This window comes from Petaurus breviceps, unplaced genomic scaffold, assembly GCF_028583685.1.
Source record: "Petaurus breviceps papuanus isolate PSGF00001 unplaced genomic scaffold, PetGlider_PUasm1.0 77, whole genome shotgun sequence".
In the NCBI taxonomy this organism is placed as follows: domain Eukaryota; kingdom Metazoa; phylum Chordata; class Mammalia; order Diprotodontia; family Petauridae; genus Petaurus; species Petaurus breviceps.
Window position 1 is genome coordinate 6,512,653 of NW_027186492.1, and position 16,467 is coordinate 6,529,119.

The 16,467-nt window shown below is 41.0% G+C and overlaps 1 protein-coding gene across 1 annotated transcript in view; it reads right to left on the reverse strand.

Moving 5' to 3' along the window:
• Window positions 1-604: 604 nt before the first annotated feature.
• The window catches only part of TGM7 (transglutaminase 7), a 56,040-nt gene continuing 40,177 nt past the window's right edge, over window positions 605-16,467 (reverse strand). Inside the window, exons 8-13 of the mRNA XM_069105696.1 lie at window positions 15,206-15,309; window positions 14,214-14,456; window positions 4,700-5,026; window positions 3,118-3,278; window positions 1,832-1,965; window positions 605-916 (exon numbers count right to left, since the gene is read on the reverse strand). Coding sequence (XP_068961797.1) covers window positions 757-916; window positions 1,832-1,965; window positions 3,118-3,278; window positions 4,700-5,026; window positions 14,214-14,456; window positions 15,206-15,309 — 1,129 coding nt within the window. The 3' untranslated portion in view covers window positions 605-756. The remainder of the gene's footprint in view (window positions 917-1,831; window positions 1,966-3,117; window positions 3,279-4,699; window positions 5,027-14,213; window positions 14,457-15,205; window positions 15,310-16,467) is intronic.

Genomic DNA, 16,467 nt, shown 5'->3' on the forward strand with positions numbered 1-16,467 from the left:
TTTACTTTATCCCTGATCATCACTATCGCCAGGTAATATTTTTTCCTCTGGGAGCCCAGGACAAGTGCTAGCTATTCAATTTTCTTGTCTAGAGAAAGAATAGTCCTCCTGTATCCATCTCCAGTGTTTTTTCTTCCACCTAGTCCCATGCGAGAGAATATGCCCCTACCTGCCCATAGCCAAGGGTAGAGCTCTTCTGCTCAGCACCTGCAGGCTCGTCACCATAGTAACCCAGGGGCACCAGTTCTTTTGGGAAGGCAGAGGCCAAGACCAGATACTGCAGCCCCAGACTGTGTGCCTGTCCTGTAAGGATTTTGTTCTATGCTAGACACTGAGTTGAATGAAAGTGAAACAAGACATGGACTTTATCTCCCAGAAGTAGGCAGATAGGAAGTTGAAGGGATATTTTTAGGAAGTTATCCTACTTTGGCCAATGCGGGTGAGCAGTGAGGGTGTTAATGGGGAGGTGATTGTTTTTTTCTATGTTTTTTTTTTCTTGAGTGAGTAGGAGATGAGTAGGGAGGGGCAGGTGAGGTAGCTGGCAACGGCCCCCAAATGATTAGCCAATAGCAACAGGCAAGTCATCAGCACACACGAGAAAACATTTGGATTACAAATAAATAAGTCTTTATTGCCCACTCCCAAGGGGGCAGAGTGTGTAACAGGAATCTCATTCCATGGCTGAGAAAAGAGAGGAGAGAGAAGGCAGGGTGGGGCCGGTGGGAACAGACAAAAGGGACCGGATGAGAGGAGGGCTCAGGCTGAGTTGGCTGAGGCTACAAAGATGTCCTTGTAGCCTTTGATTTCCTTGACCTCCTTGCAGCTGACCAGCACTTGAAGTTGTCTGGATCCCTCTTTGGTGGGGAGTAAATCTACCTCGGCTTGGATGGTGTTTCCAGACTGTATGGTGCCCAGACTAAAAATCAGAAAAGGAAGCATAGACTGCCAGTTAGTGTCTTTCAAAAAAAAAAAAAATTACTCCCCTCTGCTAGTGCTTTCCCTCTGGGATTACCTCCTGTTTACTCTCTATAGATCTTCCTTTTATATAGTTGTTTGTATGTTATCTCCATAATTAGACTGTAAGCTCCTTGAGGACAGGGACTGTTTTTGCCCTTTTTTTTTCCTTTTTCTTTTTCTGATCCTCCTCAAGTTATGCCTGACACATGGTAAGCACCTGATAAACGTGTTGACTTTTTTTATTTTTTTCAAGGAAGAAGCATTTGTTTTCTCTCTCTTCCACCTTCCTCCCAGTTGCTGTCTTAAAGACAGGTATGATATGTATCTTCCCCCTCTCCCAGGCTGGGAGAACCCCATCAGCTCCACCCGAGGTCTACCTACATTCTCAGATACTGAGACCAAAAATGAAACAGTGAAGGGAGGACCATTCCAGAAAGAGACCAAATGCTAAAAATGCTTCCTCCATTTAAGAGCAAAAAAAAAAACCCCAAAACAAAAAGCATCCCAATCCTAGTGGAGAACCCAAGGAAAGATCCTAAGATTTAAATCTGGAAGAATCCTTAGGGACCACCGAGCCTGCTGTTTTCTTTTTACACATGAAGAAAGTGAAGTCCACAGAGGCCCTACAGCTGATAAGAAGCAAAGCTGAGATTTGAGCCCAAGTCCTCTGACCACAAATCCAGGACTTCATTAAACTGTAAGCTCCTTGAGGTCAGGGATTTGTCTTTTGCCTCTTTTTGTATCCCTAGCATTTAACATAATGTCTGACACATAGTCAGCCCTTAATAAATATTGATGGATTGATTGCTCTTTCCCTTTTAACCCACTGCCTCTCAAAAGAGACTCAGCTGGATCCATGCCCAGCTTTACTTACTCAATTGTCATCTGTCCTTCTATCAAACCACTCCCTTCCAGCACCAATATACAGTTCTGAAGTGGTTCATGCTGAGTATTGGTAAAGCTGATGGAGACCGTTAGTTTCTTGTTCACCACTGCCCGTCCAAAAACCTATAAAAGAAGAATTTGGAACTTTGTGGCCATTATCTCTTTTTGTAAATCTTGTACCCACACGCCATCCACCCCTCCTCGCCTACACACCTTGCAACATACAGGCCCTGTTGTTTAGAAGAATAAATATTGACTTTAGGGAAAATCGGAGTGAAACTTTTTTGTATTTAGGGGAAATAAATGTGCTGTCCATTTGGGGTATAAAAATAATGTTATAAGTGCACGACCAGTAGGACATGTGCTTCTAATTATTTTTACAGTAGTGGGGATGATTTTGTGCTGATCCATCCACACTCCTTTACTCAATGTCTCTCATGATCCATAATACATAGCCAGAGACAACTGGTTCTGGGTAGATTAGCCTAGGACTGTGAACCAGGGGCTGTTTGGGAAACTAGCCTGCCTGTGTAGTACCCAGTTAGCTACTTTAGCCTCATCTGTGCCATACTCTGATCAGCAGGGCTAATTACCCCAAACTGTGTTTTGGTTATACTCTGACTTGATGTGAAAATCTGGGATTTCTCCTTTCCATACATAATAGGGAGGATGCACATTAAGTGCCCTCTTGGACTGGTATGGGAAAATACAGGCTCCTCTGTGTATATATGGGACAGAATCAGACTTGAAATATTAAAGAACTTTTTGGAATCCAGAGTTAATATATAAATCATCCACAAAACACCAGATGAATTGACTAGAAGTGAAGATTATTTGAACTATAATCAATGTCTCATGGTAACAAGGACCCTGTGGTTGTTACATAATGATTTTGGCATCAGACTTGTGTCAGTGCTGAGGACTCTGCCCACTGTTCTCTAATCATGTTGGTTGGCATCATTTGCCCTGGTCACCTCATGCCAAGGTAGAAATTGCATTAAGGTGGCCAAATGATTTAAGGTGCTAGGAACTGTTCAAACATATGTATGACCTGAGAGAAAGTGGGGAATTGACAAGTGTTGAATGATTTGCTAATAAAAGAGCCAATTATTACACAAAGATTAGTTAGATAATCTGATGGAATGGATAGAATGCAATGGCAAGGAAGAAGGGGGAAAACAAATTTATTTTTAGGGCAAGGGGAGGAAAGAAAATTTCCATAAAAAGTAATGTCTGGAAGGAAGGTGGGATCCCTGTTTTGGCCCTGAACCTCACCTCAATGGTCAAGTGGGGCAGCTCCAAGGAAATGTCTTTGATCACCAGCAGCTTCCTCCTTGTCTGCTCTATTTCCACAATCCCGGACAAGCGGATCAGTTTTTCATCACTTATCTGGTTCTTGTAATGGGTGAAGGGCAGGGTTATCGGCAACTCTTTCTCTGTATACAAGACCCCAAAGCCACAGCTGAGGAAAATCTTGAGACTTTTGAGTGTGTATCTCAGCATGAATTAGCTGTGTGTTTTTCTCCTTGAGTTTGCCATAATATGCAGTTACTAGATTATAAGTGTGCTGAGGACAAGAATTGTGTCTTATGTATTTTTGCATCTCTGCTAGTCATGCATTTCACATTATAGGCACTTGATAAAGTCTAATTGAATGAATGAATGAATAGAATGGGCTAGGTATATTTTAAACATATGTCATAATGTATACATGCATACACATGTACCCTGGCAATCCCATACTCCATGCTAGCACGTGTAGACTGGCATCCTACAACCACAGGATTTTGGAACTAGAAAGGACCTTAGTGGTCATCTAGTCCAACCTGAAAAGAATCCCCATTATTTCAAATCAAGTGATCATTCAGTCTGTCCTTGAAGATTTATAATGAAGAGGGTCCCTCTGCCTACCAAAGCAGCTGATCTCACTGTTCAATAGCTCTAATGGTTAGGACGTTTTTCTTGATGTCAAGCCTACATTTGCCTCTTTGTAACTTCCATGTTTTACTCCTTGGAGTGAAGCAGAGCCAGAATCATCCTTCTTTTGCATAAGTGACCCTAAAATACTTGAACATAGCTATCATGCACCCCAGAGTCTTCTTTTCTCCAGGTCAAACATCCCCAGTTCCTAAAACTGATTCTCATATGGCATAGACTTAGCATCTTGGGTAGCTAGGTGGCACAATGGATAAAGTGTTTGGCCTTGAGTCAGGAAGACCTGAGTTTGAATATGGCTTCAGACACTTACTAGCTGTGTGACCCTGGGCAAGTCACTTAACCCTGTTTGCCTCAGTTTCCTTATTTGGAAAATGAACCAGAGGAGGAAATGGCAAACTACTCCAGTATGTTTGCCAAGAAAACCCCAAATGGATTCAAGTGTTGGACACAAATGAAATGACTCAACAGCAACAATGACAACAACAACAAAACAGTGTATTGGCTGCTCTCCAAATATTCTGCAGTCAGTGTCCTTCCTATATTATGGAACCCAGAACTGAATGTGGCATTATAGAGGACAGAGAGACCACCATATTTTTTTATCCCTGGAAACTAGACTTCTCTTCATGCAACCATAGATGGAGTGAGCTGTTTTGGCTGCTGCATCACATTTCTGGGGGTATGTCAGAAAGTCATTTTGTGGAAGGATTTGCAGATTCTGTACCTGTCATTCAGATGCTTTTTGCAAGTCTCATAAGTCACCCATTCATCTATGGCTCTAGGTCACCCCATATAGATTTGGGTATAGCCTTCCAGGGGGGAACAGTCACTCTTAGTTTTATCTTGGGCAGCCTCCACCTCTCAGGCCCTTCTGTCCCATACCGACTGAGCCCTTCCTGGGGCCTATCCCCATACTCACCCTCCCCTTGGACCAGGCTGAAGCTCAGCTCTTCCCTCCAGAGTGGGGCCTGGGCACTGCCCCCATGGAGCAGGGCTTGGCCACTAAGCCACACATGTAACAGGAGTTGCTTGATTCCCATCTCTGAGCCCTGAAGTCTCCTGGCCTTCAGGAAAAACGCTAAGTCCTGACCCCACTCAGGGGTCCTGGCCAGCTTGAGCTGCAGCTTGACTGGCTTTTCTTGGAACCAGGCTGTCCGCATCCGTTCTATGTAGGGATAAGAAGATCCAGTTGGACCCAGCAATATTCGAGAAGCCTTCATGAACACAGACCGTTCTTCTGCAGATCCTGTAGGGGAGGAAGGAGAGAGAGAGATGGTGGTGGAAGATGTGCTAAGGACCCAACAGGCAGGGGCAGGTAGGGAACCTGTGGCCTTGAGGCCACATGTGGTCCTCAAGTGCAGCCTTTTGACTAAATTTTCATGTGACCTTAAGGTCTCAGATTCCCCACCCCTGATCTAGGCTCTCCTCTACCTACCATAGGACCCTAGTACCTCTCTTCCCTCTCTCCTGCCTCTTAAAATCTAATACGTATGCCCTGCCTCAGAGATTACCTGGTAGCCTCTTAAAATCTAATACATATGCCCAGCCCCTCTCAGTAATCTCTTCATTTCAGAATTTGGGGCCTTCAGACAGTTGGGTGCTGATAAATGTTTAACAGTCATCTCTCCAGGAAAAAAAAAGAACGCCTGACACACTTTCAAGTTTATTCTGCATTATGAACATTCTCTTCATAACTTTCTTAAATCTAGATGATTAACATGGAAATGTTTTGCATGATTGCACATGAATACTATAAATCAAATTCCTTGCCTTCTCAATAAAAGGAGCAAGGTATGGGAGGGAGGAAGAGAATTTGGAGCACAACATTTTATGAAAAGAATGTTGAAAATAGTTTTTGTATGTAATTGGGGGAAAATAAAATATTAAATCATTAAAAAACAAAGTAATAAATCTAGCTATGATTTATAGAGTTGACCAGTTTCCAAAATATAAATGCTCACATCAAAAATATAATAACGAGGGACTGGAAAAAGCTGGTTCCAAATCACCCCTGACTTCATCTTTTCTTCCCTGGGCTCATTCAACATACAAGGCCTGACCTCTATTCACCAGCAGCTTCCCTCCCTAACTTTAAGCCATCTACTGAATGACAAATAATCCAGGGCTTAACAAACGCTAGATCTCAGGTCACCATAACACTGAAAAATGTCATTGTAGCCTCTAGTATTTTCAACAATTTTGAGATGGTAAGATGTAAAGGTACAGGTCCAATTTTAAAAATATATATATTTAATCATGTACATCTTAATGGGCATTGAAAATGCCATATTAGTGGGGCAGCTAGGTGGTACAGGAGGACCTGAGTTCAAATCCAGCTTCAGACACTTAACACTTACTAGCTGTGTGACCTTGGGCAAGTCACTTAACCCCAACTACCCTGCCTTAACCCCTCCAAAATTCCATATTCGTTCTGCTTTTAATAAGATTGTGATCATAGTTTTCTTAATGTTTGACCTCCCTTGTATCTTTGGTATAAATCTAATTTAATAATAAGGAATGATTTTTAAAAAACAATTTGCTGTAATCTTTTGTGAGAATTTTAAAATATATTTCTCCAATTCATGTAAAAAATGACTCTAAACAAACTTTGGAGCTACAGAACCCACAAAATGACAGAGAGAAGCTAGCTTCCCGCTGAATCAAAGATAGTCTGGCAGGCTGGCAGAAAGGGGCCAGTACAGCACTCTGGGAGCCAAGCCAAGCCCCACATGACCCGGAGGTTTTAGCCTCAGGGTGGCCACAACCAGCTGCTGGCTGGAGGGGCTTCAGATCACTAGCAGCTGTGGAATTTTCCAGAATTATCAACCCAAAGGTGCTAAGGACAAAGTGAGAGGTCAGTGCAGTGTGGATGTTGTGAACCAGGAGTTCGGGAGTACAGTCCACCCTTTACCCCATGGAGGGAGAAGTGGCTGAGGTGTGGCAGCCAAAGCCACATGACTGCTTCAGAGCTCCTGGCCTGCAGATTGTAGGGGGACCAAGCGTCCAGTCTGAGGGGAAATCACTCTTGCTTTAACCTGCTTGGATCTGGATCACTGTTTAAGGAGGAGGCCCTGGGGTACATGGCCAGTGTGCCAGAGCATAGGGAGGCTTCAGAGAGGGCACCCAACTAATAGCTCCAGCACCTGAGAAAACCCCAGCGATTTAGGACAAAGCTCCCCCCTCTGGTAGTAGAGTCCTACTGTGGCAAAAAGCTCAAAAGTCAAGTAATTGAGTGGCAACATGAGCAAGCAAAGGAATCAAAGCAAGCAGAGAAATCCAACATTAGACTCCTATTTTGGGGACAAAAAAGACCAAAGCATGGAACAGGAGGAAGACAGCAAAGTCAGAACTCCTGCACCAAAAGCTTTAAAAGAAAATATGAGCTGGTTACAGGCCATAGAGGACCTTAAGAAGCAGATAAGAGAAGTGGAGGAAAAATTGGGAAGAGAAATGAGAACAATGCAAGAAAATTATGAAATAAGAGTCAACAGCCTGACTGAGGAAAATCACACCTTAAAAAACAGACTAACTCAAATGGCAAAAGAGGCTCAAAAAGGCAATGAGGAGAAGAATGCATTAAAAAGCCAAATTTCCAGATGGAAAAAGAATCTCAAAATCTCACTGAGGAGAATCATTCCCTCAGAATTAGATTGGAGCAAATGGAAGCTAATGACTTTATGAGAAATCAAGATGCTGTTAAACAGATCCAAACAAATGAAAGAATAGAAGGCAATGTGAAATATCTCATGGGAAAAACGACTGACCTGGAAAATAGATCCAGGAGAGATAATTTAAAAATTATTGGACTGCCTGAAAGCCATGATCAAAAAAAGAACCTAGAAGTCATCCTTCAAGAAATTCTCAAGAAAAATTGCCCTGATGTTTTAGAACCAGGTTGAAAGAATCCACTGATCACCTCCTGAAAAAGATCCCAAAAAGAAAACTCCTAGGAATATTATAGCCAGGTTCTGGAGTTCCCAGATCAAGGAGAAAATATTACAAGCAGTCAGGAAGAAACAATTTGAATATTAGGGAAACACAATCAGGATAACACAGGATTGGGCAGTTTCTACACTGAGGGATCAAAGTGCTTGTAATATGATATTCTAGAGGTCAAAGGAGCTGGGATTAAAACCAAGGATCACCTACCCAGAAAAATTGAGTATCATGTTTCAGGGGAAAATATGGTCATTCAATGGAATGGAATTTTCAAGCAATCTTGATGAAAAAACCAGTTGAATAGAAAATTTGACACTCAGATACAAGAAGCAAGAGAAGCATCAAAAGGTAAACAGGGAAAAGGAATCATAAGGAACTTATCAAAGTTGAACTATTTACATTCCTCCATGGAAAATGATAATTGTAACTTATGAAACTTTTCTCAGTATGAGAATAGTTGAAGGAAACATAAATGTGTATATATATGTACATTATGTACATATATGTATACATCTACATAAGAGGGTATATGGGCGTATGAATACATATGTGAATGTGTATATATGTGTAAAGATATACATAGACAGAGGGCACAGGACCAATTGAATAGGAAGGGATGATACTTAAAAGGTGAAATTAAGAGGTGAGAAAGGAATATGAGAGGAGATGGGGAGAGACAGAATGGGGTAAATTATCCCATATAGAAGAGGCAAGGGAAAACTGTAACAATGGAGGGGAAGAACAGGAAGGCAAAAGGGAATGAGTCAACCTTATTCTCATTGAATTTGATTTAGGGAGGGAATGACATACACACTAGATAGGGTATATCACCGTACAGGAGAGTAGCGGGGAAAGGGATGAGAGGGGGTATGATGGAAGAAAGGACAGGTTGGTGGGGAGGGAAGTTGGATGCACCCACTTTTGAAAAGTGACAGCATCAAAGTAGAGAATAGAACTAGTGGGGTGTGGGATAAGATGGAGGGAAATATAGTCAGTTGTTCACAATATATCCACTATGGAAAAGTTTTTGTGTAGCTACACATGTGCAGCCTATATTGAATTGCTTATCTTCCCTGTAAGGGTGGGTGACGAGGAAGGAAGGAAAAGAATCTGGAATTCAAAGTTTTAAAATCAAATGTTTAATATATATATATACAATTATTTTACATGCAACTAGGAAATAAGATATACAGGCACTGGGGTATGGAGATCCATCTTGCCCTACTGGAAAGTTGGAGGGGGGATGGGGAAAATACGGGAAAGAGCAGATTGGGGGAGGGGATATTCAGTGAGATTGCTGTTTTGGGGTGGTGGGTAGGGGAAAAATGGGGAGAAAATTTGTAACTCAAAATCTTGTGGAAATGAATGATGTAAACTAAAAAATAAATAAGAAAGATAAAAAATAAAATCGATTTCTCTCTCATTTTGATGATTTCTTATTTTGTTCTTAATTTGACTTTGTCAGCTTTCTAATTTTCTAAATGCATATTCAAAAAATAAAAATAAAAAAAGAGAAAAGCAAACCTGTCTTAATGAAATTATTTTTAGATGCTCCAGAAAAGAAAAAGTAAATAATCTATGTGTCTAATGACTACAGAATAGCTGAATAAATGTTGATTTTAATATAAGATTACAAGATCTATAATTCTGCCAATTTTCTAGATTGGCACATTTGTTCTCTGTGTGTGGTTATTGTGCTCCTCCAAAGAAAGCAAACTAATCAAACTATGACTTTTGGGATCTGTGATTCCCTCTTAGTTGTATTTTATCTCAAAAACTTATTTTATGCCAACTTTTAACCTGATAGAAAGAAGCTTGCCAGAATGTACTGTAAATTGCTGACTGGTTCTGGCAGTACCTATCATATCAATTCAACAACACAAGGGGGAAAATAGCCCTAAAAGGAAATTTAATAACAAAATCCTAAATAATAAATGTATCAAATAACAAGTTTTAGAAAGGATTAATAACTACATGAAAAAAAACAATAATAAGGAGACATTACCAAAATTTCGGGGAAGCACATAAAATAGTCCATAGAGTAATAACTGTATCCCACTAATATATTAACAAAAAAGAGGAGTCATATTGGTTCTGTAAAGAAATACCAGACAAAGGCACCAGGCAGGAATTACTGCTTGGCTCACTCTGCCCCTTTTTCTTTTTTTAAATCCTCCTGAGGACTTACTGACTGGAGGAAGCAAACTATTAACACAGGCTCCACCCTAAGCCTGTAAGTTTGGCCTCATGGGAGCTGCAGAGGCTGAACCTGGGTGGAAGAGAAGAAAGTGAGAATTTTGAATTATAAGACCCTAGAGGGTAGAGAGCTAGTGACCTCAAAGTAAGAACACTTAGGTTCAGGTCCCACCTGTGAAATATGGGCTGTTTGACCCTCCGTTTTAAAATGGCAGTCCCCAGGCAAATCCCTCAAAGACTCTGAATTGCAGAAAAGTTACTGATCTGCATTGATAACTAAAGTTCTTCATTGGGAAGTCCCTATATTCAGCTCTGGTGAAAAATTATAAATGTTTTTCTATAAATTCTAATATATAAGTATATATAACAATTATATGACATGTAATATATAGAATAATTATATAATAAATATTATAATTCTAAATTGTTATGCATTCTAATATATAATTATATATAACAATTATGATATATAGGATAACCATATATTATCATATATTATGTAATTACAATTATATATTATATTATATAAATCCTATAATATAGTATATATTTTAATCACAAATGGTTATATTATAAATTATAATATATAATTATATATAACAGTTATATAGAATAATTATATAATGTATATAATACTATTATCATTATAAATGGTTATATCATAAATTATAAATGTAAATTGCTCCATGTGGAACTCCTTGCATAGAAATTCTACCATTCTAACTCTATCCTCCCCCCAAAAAATATTTTATTTCTAGTTTCCAAACTCAAACTTTTTAAAAGTATTTAACAAGAGGCCCCTACTCTTCTTATACAAAGTTATCCCTCCCATCTGATCATTATTAGTGGGCTATTTTCAGCTGAAAGACATGCTAAAAACCATAGCAGAGATTTGATGCAGGCCCATAACGACCATGGGATAGTGGGGCTTTGCCTCAAAGCGCTGATATTGGTGGGGGGAAGGGCATACTTTTTCCCTGTAGGGATCACTATTCTTAAAACTTGCTTTGTAGTCCTCTGGTTATCAGCCTTGCAGAGCTTAGTTGCTTCACTCTGAGGCTAGACTACCTCCAGAGCCCCATAGTTATAGGCCTCTCTTCATGGCTCATCCTCTGCATGGCACAACTTAATTTACAGTTAGTCTGTCCTCTGTGCTGAGGCCTCTGGTGAACACCCCACCACCTAGTTAGTTGAATTTGCTCTCTACCCAATTCCTATACACAAGGATTCCTAGCTATGGCCCTGGTTCTCTGTGTTACATCTAAATATTGAGTCCCTTTCATGTATAAATATAGCTCAAGACAATATTGAAAGGCTACATGGAGCAGGGCATTGAGTGCTATACCTGGAGTCAGGAAGTCTTGGGTTCAAATCCCACTTCAAACATGTACTAGCTGTGTGACCTTGTGCAAGTCACTTAATTGTTTCATGCCTCAGTTTGAAAATCTGTAAAATAATAGAATTGGACTGGATGGCCCTCTAAGGTTCCTTCCAGTTCTAAATCTTGGTAAATGCAACCTCATGAAGGTGATGGTAGGACTTTTCTGAAGACCCAGTCAGTGGCAACTAGGTGGTACAGTGCATAGAGTGGTGGGCCTGAAGAGAAGACCTGAGTTAACTTTTCTTTCTTGTCAGCCTTAACACTGTTCATCTTCTTTCTCTGATTATGTCTTTTCTGCCTGACTGTGATGTGTATGGGTTACTTCTTATATAAGGATGCTTTTAGAGCTGGAAGGGAATTTGGAGACCATCCAGTCTAACCTGAGATGGGGAAACTGAGACTGAAAGAGGTTAAATGAATTGCCCAGGGTCACATCTGAGGCAGGATTTGAACTCAGGTCTTCCTAGCTCCAAACCTAATCTTGTATCTGCCTCACTTCTAGCTTTCTCAAAGAACTGTCTATCAGAAGTTGTGAAAGCAAAATTCCTAATGCAAAAAATTATCTGTTTGAGCTAATTCTCACTTGGGTAAATAATGCTTGTTTTTGAGGTAAACAGTCCTCAGTATACTTTTTCTACATATTTTAATTCTGTGGATTTATTTTCAAAGAAAGTAGGAGGAGGCAATTTGTAAGTTTTGGGGTATGGTCTGCCCCAAACATAATAGCACAAAATCAAAAAGACCCCAGGTTCATGAGGCTCATGGAATATGTGGAAAAGAAATATATGTCTAGGAGAGTCACAGACCTTGCTTAGGAGAGAAGGCAAGCAAACCTCATGGGCCAGCCCCTTTTGAATAAGATATCTCCCTGCTCTACCTTCCCCATTAAAAGGAAAATCCAAGTCTTTGTGTGAGTTTTTAATAAATATTCGTTGATTGAATGCCTTTTAATGTGACATTTAACAAATTCATCTGACTCCTAAATTTCTTAATTGGCCACCGGATTTGAAGAAAATTTGTAGAGCCTTAAAGTAAACCTATCCCCACTCTGAATCCCTCCCAGCCAATCTTTTCCACTGGGCTGCACTGCCCTCTCCTTTCCTGATGACTAAAAGTCAACCTTCACTGCCCAGAAGTGGGCTCTACCGACAAAAGGACATATTTCCCTCCCTAATCTATCCACCATATAACATTACCATAGATCTATCACTAAAAAGCGTGTTTGGACCTGTATGTACAGAAATATTTATAGCATCTCTTTTTGTGGTGGCAAAGAATTGGAAAACAAGGGGATGCCCAGCAACTGAGAAATGGCCAAACAAGTTGTGATCTATGAACGTAATGGAATACTATTGTGCTATAAGAAATGAAGAGCAGACAGACTTCATAATAATGTGGAGAGACTTCTTTAAACTGATGCTGAATGAGGAGAGCAGAACCAGGAGAACATTGTACACAATTACAGACAAATCGTATCTGTGATGACTAATTTTGATAGACTGGGCTCCTCTCAGCAATGCAAGGCTAGAAGACAACTTCAAAATACTCATGATAGAAATGACTATCCACATCCAGAGACAGAACTACAGAGTCTGAATGCAGATGGAAGTAAATTACTTGCTCTCTCTTTTGTGTTGTGTTTTGTTTTCTTCCTTCTTTCTCCTTCACTCCATTGGTTATAATTCTTTACAACTTGACTAATGCTTAATGTGAAGGTATTTGTAAAACCTATATCGGGGGGAGGAGAGGAAAGGGGAGAAAATTTGGAACTCAAGGGATTGTGGAACTGAATGTTGTAAACTAAAAGTAAATAAATAAATTTTAAAAATAAATTAATAAAAAGCATGTTTGACTAAGTCACGCAGTTACTTAAAAAGCTCTAGGATTTCTCCATTGCCTCTGGAATAAAACATGAATTCCTCTGTTGGTATTTAAACCCCTCACAATCTGGCTCCAGCCGACCTTTCCAGATTCAGTACACATTATTTATTCCCTTTCATGCTTTCTGCAATTCAGCCAGACTAGCCTCCTTGGTGGTCTTTACACCTCTCCTGCTTCTGGGACTTTTCCCAGACACGAAATTCTTTCTACTTGTCAGGAATGCTATGTAGGATCATGGAACCAGAGTGGAAGGACCCTCAGAGACCATCTAGTCCATCCCTCACATTATTCTCCCAGCCTCTACTTATTAGAATCTCTTGGCTCCTTCAAAGTTCAGTGCAAGGCTCACCTACCTGAGGTCTTTCCCACCCATCCCTACCCAGCATCTGGTAGCCACACACCCCTCAAATTAACTAATATTTATTTTGTATTTATTTCTCTGGGGTCATGAAGAGTCAGACAAGAATGAAAGATTGAACAACAAATAAATGTTGCTCCCAACCTCCCCCCCCCAAGAAAATGTAAGCCCCTTGAGGGCAGGTGCTGTCTCATTTTTCCTTTGATAACTCAGAACTGAGAGGCGCAGTGCTTAGCACAAGGTAGGCTCTTAATAAATGCTTGCTGATTGACTGATAAAGTGCCATGAATGAAGTATGTTGATGGTTGTCCAATCATTTCAGTCCCATCTGACTCTTTGTGACCCCATTTGGGGTTTTATTGGCAAAGATACTGGAGTGGTTTTCCATCTTCAGCTCATTTGACAGATGAGGAAACTGAGACAAACAGGGTTAAGTGATTTGCCCAGGGTCACAAAGTTAGTAAGGGTCTGAGGTCACATATGAACTCAGGTCTTCCTGGCTCCATGCCTGGCACTCTATCCACCATGCCATGTAGCAGCCCACGTGAATGAAGTGCATATATAAGGAATTCCATGATGGCTACTATGAAGGATGGCATAAAGCAAGAGAGATAAGTGAGCATCCACAGCTGAAAGCGTAAGGGACCCGCTCCCACACTTCCCAAGGGCCCCACATACCTTCCGGGTACTTGTAGGAGTTGGTGATATCCTGGCGTTTGTCAGAACCCACCATCTTGGTGCTTATCTTCTTCCCGATAGAGCTTGTATTGTGGGAAAGGATCTCTTTCACTTGGCCAGAGTCTTGGAGCCAGATCACTTCGTCGGCATTCACCTCGGCAAACACGAAGGGTGTATCATAGGCCAGCTGGATGTCCCCTTCTTTGATAGCTCTGACAGAGGCTGGCCCACAGCAGAATACTCCTAAGGACAATTGGGGTTGGGGAGAGAGACAGGAAAGCTGCCATGTTTTCCAACTGGGGGAAGTTAGTATGATAGGAGGAAAGAGTAGGAAGAAAACGCCTCCCAAAGAATGACTCCTGGAAGGACAAACTGAAGGGGACCCAATAACAGAGGCAGAATTAGAACACATAGCTGTGTAACCTTGGATAGACACTTCACCTCTCTTTCCTCTGTTTTCCTCTCTGTAAAACTTGCACAACCTACCTCACATCATTATAGCAATGAAAATATTTTATAAACTATAAGGAACCTCATTAGGGAAACATTAGAAAGGCTGTGTGGTTGAATGGGTAGGACACTGGGCTTGGAGTCAAAAAGGTCTGATGCTAAATTTCCCATGCTATGTGACCCATGGGCAAATCATTTCAGCATTCTAAGCCCCAGGTGACTCTAAAACTATAAACTAAGTGATCTTTTACATGCCTCCCCCCACCAAGCCCTACCATATAACTTCCACCTCCCTCCCCTCACTTTTCTTGCCACCTGATTTGATGCCCTTCTCTGTCTTGCCATCAGGGAGGAAAGAAAAAAAGTTTCTTACTGGTAGAGGTAGGTGAGGAAGGAGGGGGAATGGAGGAGTGGGTGATGTTAGAGAATGAAAGGAAGAGTTGGAGAAGGTGTTTTTATCTGAAGACTACTTTCCTTTGGGGAATCATCCACATGGGACTGAAGGCTGAGCTTCAGATCCCTCACAGTGCTCCCTTACTCACCTCTACTTGTCTCCTGAGGAGTTGGATCCAGGACCTGCCACCCGTCATATCCTGCTGGGAGATCTCTTCTGGTCATCCAGCATTCATTCCAGACGTGGAAGTTCCTGTGGAAGTACATGCAGCATTGGAGTTCACAGACTAACCGGGTGGTTACAGTGGCTCACATGGGCCCACCAGGGAGACAGTGGGGGCATGCCAGGTGTATTAGCTCACCTTCCCCTCATTGGTCTATTGGTGGCCATGGATTGTGAGTAGGAAGAGGGCAAAGGGTTAATCTGGTGTGTTATCAAGGAACAACATCCAAGTTCAGAGTTCATTCTCTTTGACATGTAGAGTCACCATGAGACTCCCCTGTATTTGGAGTCTCAGGACCTGAGTTCTAATCCTAATCCTGTTACTACTTGGGAGATCTTAGGCAAATAACTTAACCTTTCTGGGCCTCAGTTTAGTCATCTATAAAATGAAGGAGAGGGACTAGGTGACCTTGAAGGTTTCTTGCAGCTCTAGATTTTTTTATCCTAAATGTGGTATGGTGCCACAGAAGGAGAAACTGGGCTTGAGTCCTGCCTTTGCTCTGCACTTTCTGTATGACCTTGGGCAAGTCACTTAGCCTTTCTTGACCTCAGTTTTCTCATCTGTAGAATAAGGGGCTTGAACTAAATGCTCTCTGAATTTGTAACCTAAATCAAGAGGTCTCCTCCTACTATAGTGGAACCCAAACCATAGTTTGACTTAGAAGCAAAGGAGAGATGAAATAGGTCAAGTTAATGATAAGGATACAGGACAGAGACTTAGAGTTGTGATTTCATCCATAGGAAAGTTCCAGGGGAAAAACTCCATCATTGCAGGTTGATACCTTCTCTACAACTTAGTTTTAGAGTTGCCTAGAACACTTAGAGGTTAAGTGACTTGCCCAAGGTCATACAACCAGTATGTATCAGAGGTAGACATTTAACTCAGTTCTTTCTTACTTCAAAGACAGCTTTCTATACATTAAACTGCAAGTCAATAATATACGACCAAATATCTGTTGAATTAAAATGGCTGCTTTTGGGGGCAGCTAGATGTCGCAGAGTGGATAGAGCACCAGCCCTGCAGTCAGGAGTTCTTGAGTTCACATCCAGCCTCAGACATTTACTAGTTATGTGACCCTGAGTAAGTTACTTAATCCTGATAAGAAAGAAAGAAAGAAAGAAAGAAAGAAAGAAAGAAAGAAAGAAAGAAAGAAAGAAAGAAAGAAAGAAAGAAAGAAAGAAAGAAAG